At 47.4% G+C, this 20,486-nt stretch overlaps 1 protein-coding gene across 10 annotated transcripts in view; it reads right to left on the bottom strand.

The window, feature by feature from the left end:
- Positions 1-16,822, bottom strand: part of LOC124472619 (supervillin-like) — a 38,028-nt gene extending 21,206 nt beyond the window's left edge. For 6 of the 10 annotated variants that reach the window (XM_047027567.1, XM_047027564.1, XM_047027568.1 and 3 more), the window contains exons 1-11: positions 10,344-10,440; positions 8,961-9,024; positions 8,082-8,173; positions 7,927-7,984; positions 6,961-7,118; positions 5,713-6,535; positions 4,799-4,882; positions 1,693-3,147; positions 993-1,157; positions 686-720; positions 27-91 (exon numbers count right to left, since the gene is read on the bottom strand). In XM_047027567.1, coding sequence (XP_046883523.1) covers positions 27-91; positions 686-720; positions 993-1,157; positions 1,693-3,147; positions 4,799-4,882; positions 5,713-6,535; positions 6,961-7,118; positions 7,927-7,984; positions 8,082-8,173; positions 8,961-9,024; positions 10,344-10,401 — 3,057 coding nt within the window. In that variant the 5' untranslated portion in view covers positions 10,402-10,440. Of the gene's footprint in view, positions 1-26; positions 92-685; positions 721-992; positions 1,158-1,692; positions 3,148-4,798; positions 4,883-5,712; positions 6,536-6,960; positions 7,119-7,926; positions 7,985-8,081; positions 8,174-8,960; positions 9,025-10,343; positions 10,441-11,400; positions 11,426-16,167 lie in introns of those variants that run through there. The other 4 variants (XM_047027573.1, XM_047027565.1, XM_047027569.1 and 1 more) reach the window with 4 other exon arrangements.
- Between the last annotated feature and the right edge of the window lie 3,664 nt (positions 16,823-20,486).

The raw sequence follows: 20,486 nt of genomic DNA, 5'->3' as shown, positions 1-20,486 counted from the left end.
TGACATTAGGTAGTGCGATTCTTTACCCTGAAGAGGGACCTTTTGGCCGCCACACTCATCTTTGCCCTCTCATCCAGCTTTTCTTCGTCCCCTGGAACATAGAAGGATAGAGAATACAGGATGGAGCCCAGAATACTGTTATCTTCAAGTTCTAGAACTGTGTGGTATGACAATGTAATACAATTCAAGACAGAGAAGAACTAAAGTACAAATTGTGCTTCTCACTCGTGTCCTACTGTATATTACAGGTCACAAGGTCAGGCCTAAAACCAAGTTTGACGTGTATTTTTCCTGCTTAACTCAAATGTGGTTGCATGGCCCTGGCTAGTCTGTGACACTAACCACTGCAATACTGTTAGAGCAGAGATCTTCTAGTTTTTGACGGTCTGTTGCACATATTCTCAATTTATATGTTGCTTTGCACAGAAGCGTCTGCTAAATAAATACATGAATACATGTATTATATTTGTGTATTTTTGATTCTATAGACTCATAGTCACAATTCACCAAACATATTCCTTTTGTCCTTCAGTTTTGTCCATTGGGAAACAATAAAAAACAATTGCTTGTTCATTCAAACAGAGTTATACTGTATTTTTTGCATTCTCTGTAGGGAACCTGTACTGTTAGATAAATAACAGTTTGTTTTTATTTCAGTTTAGTAGTGGGGGTACAGGGTACTTGCCTTCAGGGTTTACTAGCTCTGTTGGACTCAGATGCCTGAGAGAGAAGAACAAAAACAGAAATCCATCAAAATACTTTATCAAAACACACTACAAATAGTAATTTGGGAAGGATTTGAAAACAAAACACTTCTTTGTTTAACATGTGTAAAATGACCGTGATCTCGTAAAAACCAGCAAAGAATATGAACCACCAGCACAGCGCTCCATTGTGATATTAAAAACCAGCCAGTCGTAAGAGTAAGAGATACACAAATATGTTCAGTAAGACTTTTGTTCCTTTTTTTAACACCCAGGTCTCATCAGTACCTATCGGACTCCAGCCGCTCTGCAGAGGTGATGGGCTGGGTCCTAAACCTCTCGGAGGACTTGCGGTTGTCCCCTGGGGTGATGTAGCGCCGCGGCCGCCGAGCCCCCCTGTCTCGCTCCACGCCCCCCGCTGGCTCCACTTCCACCGCCTCTACTTTAGTCTCCCTTTGAAGGGTTGCGTATCGGAGGAGGAGCACCAAAACAACACATAACAAGAGAGGGACAGGTTGACATGACCTCCTACGGCCTTTTGCTTTCCATTTTAGCGGGTTACGTCTCGTGCGGCAGGGTTGATGTTAGAAAGGTTGGTAGCTCACACATTCAAAATCACGCCAAACAAGCACATCCCAACACTGAACGGAAGGCCAAAGTGACTGTTTTCCACTGCAATCCATTTGTGTAGCCACACAATGTCACCTACCACATACAGCCACAAACCACTCAAGTTTATCTGCTGAAAGGCAACATTGCCCAAAGCTTGTGACTAAAAAGCAATATAATTCCAACATGCTCACCAAATCAGATTAGCGCCGCCATCTTCGCATAAAACACCAATATTACTGCATTCCCGATTGCGCGAAACAAACTGAAGCCGTAATATCACATTCTTTAGTGTTAGAATCAAAACAGGCGGACGGCAAGGTTAGAAGGTAGAGGAACTGGCGGTAGGCAATAATGACAGCCATGCCCGTCCACCTACGGCTCTGGCTTCCTGTTGGCGTTCTCCAGGTACGAGTGCCTCAACTGAGCCACGGAGACCCTGGTGTCCAAGCCCCCCACCTCCCCGTTGGCTACCCCTCCATCCCTGGCATGGAGACCGGCCATGGCCGTGTCCCTGCTGGCCTGCCGCTCCATGGACCGGTACATGGAGGACCGCTGGCTCACGCCGATGTCTGACATGGAGCGGGTGCGGATCTTGGGTTTTGGAGCTCCAGAGGCTACCTCCTCACTCCTGTGTCTGGCCTGGGGCAAGGGTGCGGCGCTCTGGAGGTAGACGGCCGTGTCGCTCCTTTGTTGTCCGCGGAGGAGGTGAGCCTCTTGGGGTGGAGGTTGTTGGGGCGCCTGGGTGGCTGGCTGGTGCTCTTGGGGCCTTTGCTGGTACTGCTGTGGTTGATGGCGTCTTTGCGGCTGCTGAAGGTACTGATAAGGAGCCTCCGAGCCTTGGTGGTGTCTGGGTTGGTGGTACTGGTGCTGGGGGGGTTGTGATGCCTGGAGGGGACCCATGGACCTGGCCATCTCCTCTTTCTGGGTGTCCTGGCTTGACCAGCGTTGCTCTCTCTCCCTTTCTCGGCTCTCCCTTTCACGCTCTCTCTCCCTCTCCCTGCTCTCCCGCTCTCTCTCCCTCTCCCTACTCTCCTGCTCTCTCTCCCTCTCTCGGCTCTCTCTCTCCCGCTCTCTGATCGCTGTTTCCCTCTCCGCATCCCTGGTCTCCCTTTCCCTGGTCTCTCGTTCCCTCTCCATGCTCCTTTCTCGGCTCTCTCTCTCGCTCTCTCTACCTCGCCCCCTTTCGCTGATTCCTCGTCCCCGTTCCACCCCTCGGTCCCGCGACCTCTCCCGTTCCTCCTCGGGGCGGTGGGCTCTCCTCCCTGCTCCTCCCCCTCCTCCGCCTCCTTCCCCCCCACCACCTCCTCCGCAGCTCTCCCACTCCGTGTCCTCCTGACGTCCCCTCTGGGGGTCGTCCACGCTCTTCTCACGTCGGCGGATCTCGGACGGGAGCACGGCCTTCCTGCTCTTCAGCAGGCCCACCGTGTGGACCTCCTCCCGCAGCGCCTGGCGGCCCTCCCTCTGGGGGGCGTAGGTCAGCTCGCCGCTGACCCTCCTCCGGGGCTGCACCTCAGGCGGAACGCTCCCCAGCTTGGATGCCGTCGGAGCGGGCATGGCGAGGTAGGCTTGGGGCTCTGCGGGGAGACCTGGGTGGGGGGCTGTGGCAGGGTACGCCACGTGGCTATGCCCGTAGCTTGGCTGGCGTGGGGGCGGGTTGGGCTGCTGGGAGTTGGGGGCAGTTCTTGGGTAAGCCAAGGGGTCGGCACGTTGGGGCATGTAGTGAGGTGAGTTGACCTGAGGACGATGCCTGCTGGTGGGGGAAGGGTCAGGCCCACGCTCAGGGGCTCTGGGGGTGCTTTCGTCTCTCGACATTCTCTCTCGTACTCTGATTCTTAGAAAGGGAAGAAGAGATTCAAGAACTCTTAAACTGAGGAGGACCAGCTTGGATCAACGTGACTCAGAGTCTTCAAATGACTAGTCATTTAGACAGGGATTCAAAGCAATACAGCATGCAAAAAGACACTGGGGCTAATATACAGTATAGGTCGAGTAGCGTCTTCCATGTTTCAGATGAACCCTAAAGCAGTTTAAGAGCAGTCCTACTGTGTGTTATCTGCGTGCCACGAAATCAAGCTAAATCTAGTTCTAATCATGGACCTTTCCACCCCTGTAATCTCATTGTGATTCACTAAGCCTATCCTAATTGATTGACTGTTGATTCATTCAACATGACATGGCATGAATGGTTTAAATAGCTCACACGCTACCTGAGACCAGGCATTTCCATTGTTCTTCAATGCTAAGTGCACATGGGTTCTGCACTCACAGTAGGGGGGAGATCCACACCTGTTGGGCCAGCTACTGTACGTAGCCTAAGTCAAGTCAAGAGTAAATAAGGGGCCATGCATCAAACCATTCTATAAAAAGTGACCCAGATAACGAGGTGCGCTAATGAAACAATCATGTTTGACAAGCTTTGCAGGTTTGGGCTAGGTAGGCTGTGGCTGATTCACCTGTCCACAGCACTCACACGGTCTGGCTACGGGCCTACCCACTCTCTCAGCCCTCTCGGCTGACCAGCTATGCAGCCTATTTGGGACAAGCTTCAGTCCAAAAATATACCCGGCCAAGTCCTAACCTTTTTCACTCCAGGGAGGCAATGGTTAGATCTCATAGCCCTGATGTGGGAGTTCTCAGCGTTACTCAGTTGGGAAGATATAGGATAGATATGACACTAAAGAGAGTTTTGTTTATGTGACGAGAACACACTCTGCCCCCTGAGTCATTTCTTTAGATGCATTTCGGCCACAGCCATGAAAAATGTGCAGATCATTCATTCATTCGATGTTAAGTTAGAGCAGGTGATTGGATGGGTTTAATGCAGAAGGCAGCATGTAGAGGTGAGATAGCTAAGCTAGATACTGTATGAGACTTGGCTGACAAGTGCTGAGTCAGGGGACTGCCTTCCTGGGGTCAGGGCATGGACTTGACGAATGTTCTCACTGAGACAACTCCTCTGCTTAACACACTCCGGGTCAGACACACACACACACACACACACACACACACACACACACAGGTGTACACTTCCGCACACAAGCACATACAGCACTGTATGTGGATACCATCCCTCTCACTTTCAGATAGACCTATAAATAGTTGACATCATCCAGGACCCCAATGCACGACCAAAGATTTCAACATCTCTCATCCAGGGTCACTCATCCAGGATGAAGCGCCCGGAACTCTGACTGCAACATTAGGAGGGAGGGAGGGCAAGCATGTCAGGGAAACAACTGCAAATCAAATCTCACTCTGAGGATTTTAGGAACGCAAAACACCTGTTAATCGGGGATGACAGAATTAGCAACAGGAAGTGTTCAGGAAGTGCTCACTCGGTCCACAATGGGACCTGGAAATGGAAGATATTACTGAATAATTATGAGGCGTCGGTTGGGGGGAGGGGTTACATCTTCGGTTAGGGAGTGGTCTAGAGGTTGGACACACCCACATCCACTACATCCAGCCAATTGTGACCGTACCTGGAGGGCCAGCTGATGACAGACTGGGTGTCACCTTCTGAGTCTGCCTGGAGAGACCAGTCGCTTTTGGACAAGGCCACCAGGCTACAGGACAACATGGTGATGGAAATGACAACGTTTGAGTTACTCTGACTCAAATTCCGAGTTGTGTCTCATAAACAACAAGTAATATCGTTTGATGTTTTAGTAGCTTGATTTTTGTTCTCCCACCGATTAACTTTTGATTACTGTACTGTTGCTGTAGAAACCTCAAAGAAATCAAATATGTATCACATGGAAGTCGTCAATATTCACTGGACTCATTTGTAAGATGTCTGCAAACCTAAACGCTCATCTAGACTCGGCGCCCTAACATGCACAGAGGAGATGAGAAACCATACAGCCACGTTCTCAGCACCCATCCCACCCCCACCCCCACTCCCACCCCCCAGCCCCATCTCCCTTGGACCCCTAATGAGATCTCCAGAAGCTTCTCTCTCTAGGCGAAACCAGACTGGTTCTAGCGTGACTGAGACCCGACCCGCAATCTAGAGAGAAGCGTCCCCAGCGTCCTGTTACTGAAAGCAGAACCCATGGGCATCTGTGGGCCAGAAGGAGAGACAGATCCAGGCTTTACAGCTCTGAGCTATATGTCACCCTGTTAACAGTCTGAAGAGTCTGGGTATGGAGGCTGGAACTGTGTGACCGGGGCAAATGCAATGTTGATGGAAATGTTACCTAAAACCTCTGTATTTTTAGACGGTGGATGTGTTAACCAGGGGGCACTGTACACTACACTTTGATCATTTCAAAATAGCAGGTTCCACTTGGTTCTTGCGATGGAGCACGTTTTATTGGGTCGTTTGGTCCCAACACCAACAGACTCCGCTCCAAAGCAGCTGTTACGCAACAACCAGAACATGAGCTCCACTCACCCCTGTCTGCTGAGGATGTTCTGGGCTTGCTGCTCGATGAACAGGTCCCCTGGAGAGATGCCGTAGCGCGTGGAGGGCAGTGAGGCCCGGCGGGCTGTCCTGGGCGAGCTGGGGACTGCCGCCACGCTGTAGTCCCTGATGGAGGAGGCCCTGGAGGAGGGAGGGCTGGACTCCTGGGGCCCAGCCTGCTGCTGGGGGGGCTGTGGGTGGTGGTGTGCAGCCTGCTCCTGAGGCCTGGTTCTGGGCCCGCCCCCTCGCTCGGAGCCCCCCCTGCGGTAGTTCTCCACGTTCAACATCCTCTCCCGTTCTGAGAACGTGCTGGCCCTCTCTCGGGGTGGGGGCGGGGCTTGGGCCGGGCCAGGGGCCTGGGCGGAGCCGGGCTCGGGGTGCGCTTGCATGTAGACCCGCCCCACCCCGGAGCTGTAGGGCGCCCTCCTCCCTTCCCGCCCCACCTCATCTGCATCCTGCCTCTCGGCCCGCCGCTCTGCAGCCGGGGCCTGTCTGTCCGACGAGTCCGACTCCCGGCGGGAGCGTGAGTGACGCGGCGTGTAATCCAAGTCCACTTCCTGGTCCAGCAGGATGCCGTAGCGCTCGGAGAGCTGGCGACGGCGTTCGGCCTTGTAGCGGGCGATGCGTTCAGCCTTGGAGCTGAGGCTGGCGGGGTCGCTGGGGCCCATGGTGGAGGAGGAGGAGGCGGTGGGGGTGGAGGGCATTTCGCCGTGGCCCCGATGAGGCTCTGGTCGGCCCCTGCCTCTGGAGGACCTGTCTGGAGATGACACCTGCATCTGGGGGGGGTCCAGCTCTTCTCTGCTGTAACGTCTCACTGCGGGGGGCCACGGGAAACGGAAAGTCACATCAAATTCCAAACCAGGAAAAAATAATATGTTGATTTACATACAATATGTTTCATGCATGACCAGCAGAGGCTGGACTGGTCAAGCAAGCTCACACACACCTTAAGTAACACTGATATGCTACTTAATCACTAGTTTACGAGGGTTCAGCAAGCTGTACATTGTCCTGCAGGCCATGCTCGTATATACATTTATATATACATATATTTATGTATATATATATATATATATCGTGATATATACACAAAGTATATATCACCATTCACACATTACTGAATCACCAGTGCACACCATAGTATACTATCACATGCTGTAGTTCTACTGTGAGCATACTAGCCAGATGCCAGTGTAGAGTGTGTATGATGCATACTGTACCATGCAGTGCCATGCTTACCCATGACACATGGCTCACGAGGGTCTGAAGCGCGGGTGTAGCGTGGGGAGTCTTCCTCCAGCATGCGGTTGGCCACCAGGCCTGGGATCAGGCTGGGCATCAAGGCAGGGGGCGCGTCACTCTCCATGCCCTCCAGGCGGCGGGCTATTCTATCCTTTCTGCTCAGAGCAGGGGTGAAAGGTCAATGGATCACTGAGATTTGTTCTTTCAGATAGGGCTTTTTCTAATTGTCTACATCTTGTTTAAAACAGCCCAAAATGAGCTTTTTTATGCACAGTGAGATTTTAACATTTGCTAATTTGGTAAATTAAGTAATGAGAAGGAATGGGTACAATGATATGTGAAACAAAATCAGAGGCATTATTAGACTGTACTGGGGCACAGGCCCCTATTCATATCCCTTTTTTTCTTTCAAGCTTGCTGCGCACAATGCACTACTAGGCTATAGAAACTCCCCTTGCTTAACCCACTATACAAAAGTATACAACGCAAGTTTGATTTCAGCTTTGGCAGAGACATCAATAGTTCATGTGAGCGCACAATTTTTTTTTCTCGCAGTCATCTGAGCACAAATACTGTTATTTTGAGCTTCAAGTCATAATGTTTTTTATGTTTTAGTCAAAATAAAATGATCGGTAGGCCTCTCATTTAGAAACTATCTGTAGTTTTGTCATGTTTTCTTAACCTACCTCAATTCTGACTTGTGTGCCGAGTCACCTGGACTTCTGTGTGTGAAGAACGCGCTGCCATGGACTTCTGTGTGCATCGGTTTGTGTTTCTGATGTAAATGAATGCACTGACTAATAAAGTAAATTGTTCAAACTCAAACTTTTACTTTACTTTTAAAATTTTACTGGGGCACAGCAGATTTATACTGGGGCACGTGCCTCAGTAAAAAGGGTCTAACGACGCCCATGCATAAAATGTACACCCACGCATGTTGGTTTTAAAGGACCCAAAGTTTACCTGTTCATTTTTAAATCACTTTGGACAACTCTCTCAAACTGCTTCTTCAACTCTGAAACTGGAGGGATAAAATACATGCATTTTTAAACAGTCTGACATTAACAAATGAATACATTTTTACAATCCTTTTCAATGCCAGTTATGGAAGACCTCACCCTTGGGTAGCACTGCCAGTAGATTGGCATCGATATCTGTGGCACTTTTGACCAAGCCGGTCTTTTCCCCCAATGAAAAGTCACTCTGGAAGCTGAAATGGATTACACTTCATGAAGACTGTTTGGAATTTGTGACATTTTCAATCAACGTTTGAGAATGTCCTTTTTTACATTTTGGAAACACTGTACATTAATGTTACATTTACATTTGACATTTTCTTACCATAACAAATCAGCATCAGCAAGATAAAGCTGAACATTCATTTCTGAACATGATGTCACTGTTACATTCATACATGATAGTTTACAAAGCAAGATTGTCAAAGACTATGTCATTTCTTTCCCCCCAATGCAGGTTAACAGCATGCTGTATGGTGCTCCAGATCATTTCAGGATCACCATGCCTCACTGGATTTAGCAGGAATCAATGTCTCCCACTGGACCATCGCTGTGGCAACCTAAGCAGGCCTGTCCTGACCCAGCCTGCAGTTAACCCCACTGCTGGGAACTAGAACTGTCCTGTGGCCTGGATACTTCAATCTTAGAAATGGTCACATTGTGTCCAGCTCCAATGGATACTGTTTCCTAGCAGCTGCTCTGATATGTGTTATTCCTTTCATGTCACACATTAAAACTGGGGATCGTTTTTCAAAGGGACTAATGACGCAAAATAACAACCAAAATAAGATTCATTAAAAAGCAACTCTGAGTATTTAGGATAATGCTTACCAGGCCATATGACTTAAGCCTGTCTCAGATTTTGTACCTTTATCCTTATCTATCCCCTTCTTGATGATTTGGCAAATACAATAGGCTACTGTGTGTCTATCACAGACAGACACACACATGCACATACACAAACATGATGGCATCCGTTACCTTAAGGTTTCTGTCGGGAGAGAAGCTGATGTGTAGAGCTTGGTTGGAGGCTCAGATCCAAAGCCTACACAGAAACCACAGAAAAGGAAAAGAGTATCACATACACAAATGTAACACAACTCATTTTTTATATTTCTTCACACTTTAAGGTATCTACACTGCATAAAGTAGAATACAAATGACAATATCATGACTTGTCAAGAAGATCTGAGTAAAACACTCACTTGTCACACATACAAAGGCAAACCAACAATAAAATGTTCCCTTATTGCGATGTAAATATCTTAGCAATACCAGTGATAGCAACATTTGAAGTACAAGAACTGGTGTAGTTAGTTACTACATAAGTAGTGGCCAAAGCATTTACATAGCGATCCTATGTAAAAATGTAACAATGTTGTTACTGCAAGTATTCATGCGTAGTAACATAGTAATTCATGTACACTTAAGTTAGGCTAACTATCAGTATGTAAAGAGTGGGTCAAATTGGGTGTTTTGAGCAGTCCAACACAGTCCAAGTTCTGGGTAATTAACATCATGGTAAAGCTTTTAGCCCTACAGCTGGAGAGTGTTGTAAAGTTGTACCCTAGGATAGAGCCTGATCGTGTTACTGACTCCTCAGACTCCAGTCTACAGGGGCCTCCAGGTTATTTTGGCTCTAAAAGATGGAGCATGACTGGGTAGGGATGAGACAGGAGAGAGGGTCTTGGGTATGGATTAGGGTTAGGAGGTGTGTAGCTGTGACTGTGCGTTGTGTGTGTTTGTGATTGTGTGCGTGTCGGTGCGTGCGTGGATGCGTGCAGACGCTGTTTTCGAAGAGGTAAGAGTCGGCCCTGTTGGTAAATCTACCTAGCAGTTCTATCCTAGGAGCGTCCGGGTTGCCAGGTTGGTTGGGGATGTCTATGGATGGAGGTGGGGGGAAGGACGTGTCAGAGAGCAGCTTAGGATGCTGACTGTCAAAACTGCACAGGGTAAAGAGAGGGATTTTCTATAAATACACAGAGGGAAGGACAAGGTGGAAAATAGACTCTGCTAAACAGCCCCTTCGCCCATGTATTGGTAACACACAAAGTGAAAAAAAAGAGTGAGAGAAAGAATGATTAGTCCAGGAAGGTAAATAAATAATGATCTCTCCCTCCACAATCAGTGTATGGTATTTGCACGTATGTGCAGACTCATGCCCTCAACCGAAGGGCCATGACAGAGGTGACCATGTAAAGAAAAGATTTGCCTACTAGGCTGCCCTTGCCCTAGTCTTTAGCCTTCTAGCCCCCTATCCCTCCAACTACCCCCACACCCCACCTCACACACACACACACACACACACACACACACTCGGCTAGTCACCGAGCCCCTTTTCCCACTGGCCCCCTCTGTCCTTACCTTGCGCACAGTATTGGACATGGCTCAGGTAGTTAGTGATCCATGGGTTCCGGTACATGTTTGTGGTGAGCCGACAGACAGACGTTAGCAGACCAGGCCCCGCAAGATGAGCTAAAGCAGGGGGGCAGCAGTGGAAGAGGTGGAGTCCCCACCCCACACACACACACACACACAGAAAGTCGGACACTTGGGTCTGACTGCCAGCAACACACACACACAGCAGGAGAAGATTCCCAGAGCACACAGAAAGAAGCAGTCCTGAGGAGACTCCTAGCGTGTGGTCAGCAGGGAGCTCAGCTGGGAGAGAGAGACAATGTCTGAATGAGAGAGAGAGAGAGAGAACAAGACAGAATGAGAGACAGAGAGAATGAGAGAGAGACAAAGACAAAGAGAGAGAGAGAGAGAGAGAGAGAGAGAGAGAGAGAGAGAGAGAGAGAGAGAGAGAGAGAGAGAGAGAGAGAGAGAGAGAGAGAGAGATAGAGAGAGAGAGAGAGAGAGAGAGAGAGCCTGCGGGGTGCTAAAGCAGCTCAGCGCTACTAATCAGATTACAGGCAGAAATTAGCCCCAATGATAAACATGCCGGATGGGGATTGGAGGAGGAGTGTGGCAGCAGGCAGAGGGGTGGAGGAGGGAGGGGCCTCAGGTCTGTCTGTGCATCCAGGAAGTCAGATCGTAACCTGCCCTCACCACCCCACCCCACCACCCACAAACACATACACACAGTACACATGAAAACACTTTCTCACACCTAAACACACACACACCCACACACTCCACTTAGAGCACAATATGGTGTAGCACACCTTGTGGGTGCATCTCCTCTACTGGAGGAGAAATATCACTTGTACAGTGTGTGTGTGTGTGTGTGTGTGTCTAAGTATAAACAAGGTAACACAGGTGAGAGGGCAGAAAAGATTCAACGGGGCTCTCTGAACTGTAACGTCCACTGTCCAACTACCACCACGTCTGTCTTCAGTAGTAGAAAAAGGAGAAGGCCTTTAAGCCTTGTATGTGAGTACTCAAAACAAAGAAGGGTTTCGATGCCACGCTCACTCACCACGCATATTGTCCAGGATACAGTATCTTCGACTTTAACACATGACCCAGTGAAGTTATAATCTGCAAACAGAGGGTCGTTCAGCTGCTTATGGCATAGGAATGCAACTGCCACACATAACTTGAATAAGGGTTAATAGGTTAAGCAGACATGCGGTGTGCTTTCTGAGTGCCCTGCTGACACACACACACACACACAGTACACTATGCTGTTGTTAGCCTACAGTCTATTAGCTTGTCTACTTTGTACAATATGCAGACTTTATGATGAGGCAATTGTTTTGGTGTCTATCCTATCAATCTGTTAATCTGCTTTATCCACTGTTGTCAAAGCAGTTGCGTTGCCGACTTACTTTTGACACTGACACACACACACATACACACAGGCACCCATTATCTGCAACACCATGCTGAACATCTCTTGTTCAGTGTCAGTGAGGGTTGGCGGTCTGCCTAAACCCCAGTGTTAGTGGCCAACTGAGAAAGATATTGTTAAATTGACTGAGAACTGATAAGATAGCAGCAATGCTGAGGGAGGCTTTACACTGTGACACACTGACAACAGTAAACAATTGCCAGATAACACATAAGTACATAAGTACAGTACCTAACACACAACCCTAACCCTAACCCCTAAACCATCTTTATAACAATAAACTAAACAAAGATGTACAGTACCTAATGCACAGGCAGAAAACAGTATTGTATACTGTCCCCTTTCTTCTCTGTGATTTGTATTGACAGTATTTACTTCACACAACTACATCTCTCCATCAACACTCAAGCTCACTCACACACACTCGGCACTCTTGGCCCTACCCTAGTCCGCCTCGACTCCCTGCAGACATTCCTAATAAGGCAACGTGTTAGCTGAGTGGCTGCCTGAGGGATAGGAGCCACAGCCAGACAGACAGCTAGTGTTTACCAGGGTCCTGGCTTCTGACGCGCGTGCTGCTCTCTCTCTCTCTCTCTCTCTCTCTCTCTCTCTCTCTCTCTCTCTCTCTCTCTCTCTCTCTCTCTCTCTCTCTCTCTCTCTCTCACTCTCTCTCTCTCTTTCTCTCTCTCTTTTTCTCTCCCCAATTACTATTCCACACATCTATCTATCTACAGTATCTATGTATCTCTCTATATATATCTCTATCCATCTACATCTATCGATTTAGTTATATCTATCTCTATATATCTCTATCTGTTTATCTATCTTTCTCATTCATCGATTTTTCACACAACCACTTGCTTTGTTTTTCTCTGAGCCCCAACAATGACAGACACCCCCCACCGATGTACGATTTCAAAACTTTGCAGTCTTTGCAGGCCAAGCAGTTGGTGAAGTTATTCTTAAAAATCAGTCACCCTAATGTAACCCCTGTGTCCTCTGTATTTTTCCACCTCACAAGACCAGTTGGCCCCCAAAAGAAAACACAAGGAGTATACTCTGTACCAAGTGTGTGTGTGAAGACCCTGAGATTGGTTAACAATACTGCTTGCCTATTCCAGCATGGGTGTATGTGCATCTGCTAACTGTCTGCAGTGAGACAGGTATAGAATACAGACTAACATACCGAAGACTGACCTGAATAATAAGACCAAATCATGTCAAAGTAAAAAGCTGACTTCTTTTGTCAAACCAGTCAAGAGTAAAGCCTTGGGAACCAGCTGCAGGATGTGAAAGGTGAAGTGTTGTCCTTCATCTACAGCTGTGCCTCTTCAGATGGGTCTTTGTACATGTGAATCACAGGTAACCCAAACATCTCGATTTCAGTATCATAACGTCAACCTCCGGTCTCAGGGAAACACAACTCAACTTAGGTTCCTCCAATCCAACTGTTCTTTCAGAAATCTAGACGTCACCGCATCAAGCTGATGTCAAAACGATCCCACTGCAACATCATGCAGACCCACACACTGCACTGGTGATGGACCATGTGCTCTGGGCTCTGTATGCCTGTTGATCACCTGCACCGAGTTTCAATGTCAATGGCCTCAAAAGGTCTAGCTATGACACTGAAGTGGGATACGGAGAGGTATCTACAGTAAACATGATCTATCACACAGTAAATGTGGGCTACAAAGATGTCATGTTGTTGATATAGGGCACAGCTTATTCCCACAGCTACAGTGCAGTGTGGACAGGCACTTACTCAGCTCCATATGACTTGTCATAGAATATGGGACAGCCCCTTGTCTGGGAATACACTCTGTTGTCATAGGCTGAAACAACAAATGAATGAAAATTGGAAAGATGACCTAGTTTGCACTTGCTTCATTTCCATGAAATGTTCTTTGAAATGAGATAGTGTTGAGAGTGCCACCTGCACCTGGCCCCTCCTTCACTGCACTCAGTAGCAGAAGGTCCAGAAGGCTGGAAGACAGCAACCCCTCCCAGTCCTGCTTTTATCAGGAGACAGTGGATGACCTGCTTCGACCTCGCTCCGGTTTTGACCTCTGTTTGGGTTATCTTGCACTCACGCACACACGTGAGCACTTTCCGGCTTGCACACAGATCCAGTCCAAAAGCGCATGCTGCACCTACACACGCAACACACGCAGGTCCCGGGTTAGGTTGGCCCTCTCTGGGGGGAGCCTGGGCCTGGGCCTGTCACGCTCCATCCTCCTCTGGAGTCCTCCTCCCTGGAGATGTTTACTCTGGCCTCCACAAACACAGTTCCAGAGCCAGGTCCCAGCGCGTTCTCTGGCTTACGTCAAGCGCAGACTAAAGCATACAGCCTGTCGGCGTGCAGGTCTGCCTGTGCTGTGCTCTTATATGGGTATTGATGAGTGAAGAAGGGTTAGGCTGGCGACGCAGATGGACTGACGAGCTAGTGTGGGCAGCCAGATCCGGCCTAGCCGTGTCAATCAGGCCTTGCAGAGGCAACATCAGGACAGACACACAGACAGGCAGGCAGGCAGGCAGGCAGGCAGAACAAGCAGACTGACAGAGCTCTATGACCTCCTCTTGGTATCCCTGCCCTCCACATCCACACAGTCTGTCATGGTCTGAAGATCGTGGCTAATTAAGAGTGCACGCCATTCCACTAATTGAAGCAGTGTGTGATAATGTGGTGTCCTGTCATGTACAGCTTGACCAAGCGAGAACAGCAGTCCCGCAGGGCTCTTGACAAACCCTGGGAAGCTGCTAGGAGACTGGTGAAAGCTCGCCTCTCAGACACGCTTGGTGGCCCCGGCGCCGATGGTGTTGGCGGAGTGTGTGTGTATGTGCTACAGATATCAGAGAGAGTGCTGAGTGCAGGACATGGGCTAATTAGCGGGCATGGATGAGATCAGAGCTGTAAGCGGCTGGTAATGGGGGGAAAGTCATGGTGGACTACGAACACACACACAAGCACACGCACACATGGGAGGCGATGTACAGAGGGCTTCTGGGAGTAGAGTAAACTAGACCAGGCAGTACACAAGTTACGGTAATAGAAGAGAAAAACATCAGTGAACCCTATTACAAAGAGAAGGGCAAGGTGTTAACTTTCTCACAAACATATTTTTCCTAATATGGCTTCACAAGCCACGACACGGCTGACGAGAGCTTGTGCATTGTGTGTCCAGTTGCTTGTGGCCTGATAGTGATTCGGGTGACGTTTTGAGTACACTTGGACGTTTTGAGTAGACTTGGTTTGGTTTAATTCATAAAAATGTCCCACATCTCACAAATGTTAAAGAAAGACGTTATCACTGTCTGTCTGACACACACTGGGAGAGTTTGCGGAGGAGGAATAGTCTGGACTTCATGTTTCAGTATATATGAGCTGATACCTGTAGCAACCCACAGATATGCCTTTGTGTGTTTATGCGGTGTGTATGTGTGTGTTTGTGACGAAGCATGTGCCTTATCGTGTGCACAGAGAGTGGTCATGACATGCAGTGTGTTTATTGCATGTTATTGCATGGGTGGCAGGTGTGGAACACCAAACAGCTGTAAAACGCAGCCTGGCACAGCCCCTCACAGCCCCTCACACTCACCATCCTAACCACTTTTCTCAATCAACAGGCTACTACAGAACAACACGCCACTTAAACGTGGTGCCGAAACCTGGGCTTTACTAAGAACGCCACAACTCCAACCCCATTTTAGCATTTCATAAACCCCAAGCATCTTACTTGAGGGAGTCCAAGGTAGAAGGGAATCTAATCTCCTCACCTTTAACCACTGCATTTACAGTGGTGACACTGAGGCCTACATTTCCTGCAGGTGTCCAGTGTGTCCCAGTGATTCCCTTACAGTTTCTGTGTGTTCTGTGTGATTTGGTACTGTACGTTTAGGAGAAGGCTCTGCACATCTAGAGCTGTCAGTGGGATAGATGTAAAAATGGAAATGAAAAAAGCACTTGCCACACATGAATGATTTGCAGTCCACAGACATGTAAGCCTGGCCCCTGACTAAAAGCATGTGAGCTGGTTGAGGTTTTAGCAGGGAGTTCTGAGGTCTGTATTTATTTAGAATGAGTCTGAAAGGTTAGAACCCTTGTCATCACAGAAGAACCTGGGATGGTAATGCGACAATGAGACATTTCGAACATCTTATTATTTTATACAACTTTTTCATCATGGCTTCTCACGTATATATGCACAACTTGAAATATACCACTCCAATGGTATCAGTGTGGGCCATGGGATTCAACACATACAAATGTGTATGGCAGGTGTTCATCCAATTGATCTGATAATCATGCACTCTACCAATGAATGAATAACGCACAGTCAGACTGTCAACAGAGAAAGACACAAGGGGGGGGGGTTAAAGTTGTGGACTTACTTATTTTTCCGTTGGTTCCAACTACGGTCAAAAGCTATTTGAGTCCAACAGTACTATGCAGAAGTCCATCCATCCTGAGAAACTGGAAAGCTGATGAGGCTTTCAAAACTGGAAAACTAGATATTTGACTGGTCCTGGGAGAGGTGTGGTGCTGGAACGGCAAATGCAGGTGTGCGTTTGAGAAACCAACACCTTCCCAGAGGAGAATCCAGCCTGAACCACGAGACAAAGACTCAGCTTTAGGAGCCGACGAATATGAACGGGTGCTTTCCCTCATGCTCTGCTTGCACAGAGCCAAATAAATCAGTCGAGGAATGAAAGGGAGAGAAAGAACGAGAAGAGGGGTAAGGAAAGGGACAGGGGTTAGGGAGAGGAGGGTGGGAGGGAGGGAGGGAGGGAGGGAGCGAGGGAGGGAGAAGAGGAGGTTGCAGGAATAAACAAGTAAAACCAACAACCCAACAAACAAAAAAAGAAACAAAAACAAAAAACACTCCAGGTGGCTCAGTCGAGCTATTCCAAAAGTTGAGTTCCAGGGACTTGCTCTAAAAAGAGTCTGACTTGTCATAAACCTGTCGCACCTCCTGGGACCTCCGAAAGTCCATTCTGGTTAACATTGTTGGGCCCCTCAGGTCCTGACAGCTCATACTGACAGTAAGAGGCGTGTGTGCGTGTTGCCGTAACTGGGCCAAAAGTGTCGGGGGTAACCTCATCCAGCAGCAACCATGTATGGGCTGAGGAGAGCAGCCTTGATAGAGGGGAATCTGCCATAAATAGCCAGGGAAAGAGAGAGAGAGAGAGACACAGAGAGAGAGACAGAGAGAGAGACAGAGAGAGAGAGAGAGAGAGAGAGAGAGAGAGAGAGAGAGAGAGAGAGAGAGAGAGAGAGAGGGGAGAGGGAGAGGGAGAGGGATAGAGATTGAGAGAAAAAGAGGGAGAGAGAAATAGAGGGAGAGAGAAACGAGAGGGAAAGAGAGAAGGGGAACGGAAGCGAGGGGGGATTTAATCAGCTGTTAGGACAACAATCCAATGCTGCAGTCGTGGAACCAGTCAATGCAAGGTCCCTTGTACCACCCAACAAGAACCGGGTGGCTCAAGCCCCTTACAAAATAAAGAGGTGAAGAGGACATGGTAGTACAGAGACTTTTCATCCTAATTATTTTTTTGCGGTCTTCATAAATATTTGAGTAGGTTGTATTTTTCTTGCAGGTCTAGATGGTTTTGCAACCAAACTACCAACTACATGTTACTCCCACTGGAAATCTTTATAAAATTGTTGACAAACTTGCTGTTGGTTTTTTATGGCTGCAGACCGCAGTAGATATGTGAGATGCACATGACAGGATCTGGGTGTGGGTGTTTTACAAGGGCTTTGATTACACTCGTGTTCCAATGTGCTGGATAAATATTTATGAAAAGCCCCTGCCAAAATAAATATTTTCTCTATTAAAATGGCACGAGTGGACATCTTGACTTGAAACCTTGGTTTTACAAATGTTGGTTTATCAGGTTTGACGCAGCCTTCCAAAACGGTTGTATATTTCAATACAGTATATCTTGACATATTTACAAAATATGTAAACGCTCACTCACTGAGTTTGTATGTTTGTGCAATGCAGACATGCATAGGCCTACCTGCTGTGACGATTGAATGAGCATGTTTTTGTGTTTACGTGCTTGTCTGCATGAATCTGTGTATAGGAGTCAGAGCAGGACAACAGATATGGCAGCAGATTCAGACTCAACCAACAGACATACAGACAGACAGACAGACAGACAGACAGACAGACAGACAGACAGACAGACAGACAGACAGACAGACAGACAGACAGACAGACAGACAGACAGGCCTCTAATGAACCATTCCCTGTATTTTGAGTAACCGACTAGTCAGGATAAACAACGACATGTGCTCTCCAAGTCATCTGATGGTGAGAAGTAGAGTCAGGTTTATATGGCAGGACAGGGTTTTAGGTTCCCCCCTCACGCAGTGAGTGTGTGTGTGGACCCTGTTACAAATGGATTGGATTTACGAGGATACTTGCCACCTAGTGGCGAAGGGCAGCTACAACATGACATGCATGCAGTACCGACCAATGTAACACCTCTGTCATCACTTCCAGTTAGTGCTTTGTTGACATGTAGCTTCTCACTGCAGACGGTGTCGACACATCGATACCACGACAAAGCAATCGGTAGCAATTCGCTTGAATAACACACACTTTGCAGAGAAGCCCACTTTTTGGACTTGAAACCAGGGCACAATGAATGAGAGAGGGAGTGAAAGGGAGGTATAGGGCCACAACTGTCACATAGACAGAATGCCTAGATTCCCGGGCACTACGGAGCTGGCAACAGGTGCGTAACCACAACTAGCGTGCTGTTTACTCACTGGTGGTGGGTCGTCGAGACGGCAGCTGACAGCTTGAGGACGAGGTCCAGGGAGGAGGCCGTAGGGACGTGATTCAACAGGAGCACGGGGGATATCACAGGGTTCCAGATCGTTCCATAGCTCACTGGGCAGTAGAAGTTATTGCAATTATTCAGGTCCTCCAGCAACAACTGCTGAAACTGCTTCAGTTATGTCTGAAGTCCATCTGCCTTGAAGACACATGATTCAGTATCCATGTGGGTGAATTCTGTATCTCTTGGCAGCCTGCATCAAGTGTCTTACCGATATGCAGAGCAAGAGAAACAGAGAGTTTATTAAAAGTGTGTCGGAAAAAAACCAGTCGGACCTAAAAACCAGTTGCACAATACGTCCACTCTGGTGGTGGATTTTCAGATTTGTCACTGCCCAAGAAGATTTAAAATCAGCTGCACCAAGCGCTTTACTCCCAACCGGCCATACCATAAGCAGCACAAATCCTAGTTTACATATAGGACTCAGGCCTCTGTGGTTGTCACGGGGCAGATTTAAATAATGAACACTGGTCTTTAATTCTGTACATTCTTTGCAGTGAGTATAGAAGGCAAATCAACCTAATGAAGTGTTTCTATATCATTTATATATAAAGGTGTTGGAGCAGACACACTGTTAGCCAAATATTTGGTTAGTAAGGTTGCAAGTTGGTCTTTTGCAGGCTGGGTAGGCTGATGGGATCACAACAGCCTACCCAGATGCTGGCCAATGCAACCCAAAACAGATACCCATAAGTGACTGATTAACTAAAACTGCCTGATTTACTTTAGTTTGTTGACTGCATCATTTCGTAAGTAAGCAAGCCAATCAAATTATCCATCTATTGTCCATTGAGAGAAATGCATGGCAATGCTTGTAGCATCTGTGTTGACCTCAGTTACTCCCAGTCTGTGTCAGACAGACTAACTTGGTAACGGCACATTTTAGCAGAAAAGAAAGAGGGATGCGTGGATGTCCTCCAAGCCACAGAGAAGCATGCTGTGAGGGTTTCTTTTTGCAAGGTTTCATTCTCAAGCAATGTGCCAACACTTTCATCCAACAGGCCGAGCCCAGTGTGACAGTCTGGCAGGGTAATTGAGCTGAAATTACCAGCAAGTTGTCTCCACAAGTGTGCTTTAAGTGTGCATTTAGAACCAGGCTGTTATTCTGAAATACTTCAATACATCTGTAATTGATCACAAACACAAACTTCATGCAAATAGTTTATTTATGAATCAGACTGCAGTATCTTACAACAACAGCACAATCATATGACTACGTATTATGCTCATATTCATCAATACAAAGGTAAAAGTATGCCTTAACTGAAAAGAAATGAATGAGTTCCCTTTTGATTTACTCTAAAAATAGCTTTTAAATACTTGGCATAGTTCCACAACTTAAATTGTGAAAGATCATGTTTGCCCACTGATTAGACTACTGGAGTACCAAATGCAAATATACTGTATGCAAAAGCCAGGTCTCCTCCTCTCTCCTGCAATTCATGCAAGGAAGAAAAAACTGATGCCAGTGAGTACAAAAAGCACTTAAATCTCATATGAAAATAGAAAATATTACAAGTGTGCATAATTATTCATGTTGCACATAACCTGCAGTACAAAAAGTCAAATGACACCAAGTTACAATGTACCTGGCATGCCAATTGGTGGGATTTATGTTCCAAACTAGACTGTTTCAAACCGGTTTTATTGTGGCTACGGGCAGTTGACTTCTTTAGACTGAGGCCTCCATCAATCATGTCAAGCAAGATTTAAGAAATTACAGTAAAGTATAGTAAATTTGTCATTTGCAACAGTTTGTCCTTATGTGACTTTTGGGCTCCTCTGAATTTAAACTTTTTATTTGTCTTTTCACCTTTTGAGGTGGACAGAATGTTGTTTGTAAAACGATGTCCTTCTGA

The sequence above is a fragment of the Hypomesus transpacificus genome, chromosome 10 (genome assembly GCF_021917145.1).
Source record: "Hypomesus transpacificus isolate Combined female chromosome 10, fHypTra1, whole genome shotgun sequence".
Lineage (NCBI taxonomy): Eukaryota > Metazoa > Chordata > Actinopteri > Osmeriformes > Osmeridae > Hypomesus > Hypomesus transpacificus.
Note: the sequence above shows the minus strand (reverse complement) of the source record. Positions and strands in the feature narration are given on the sequence as shown.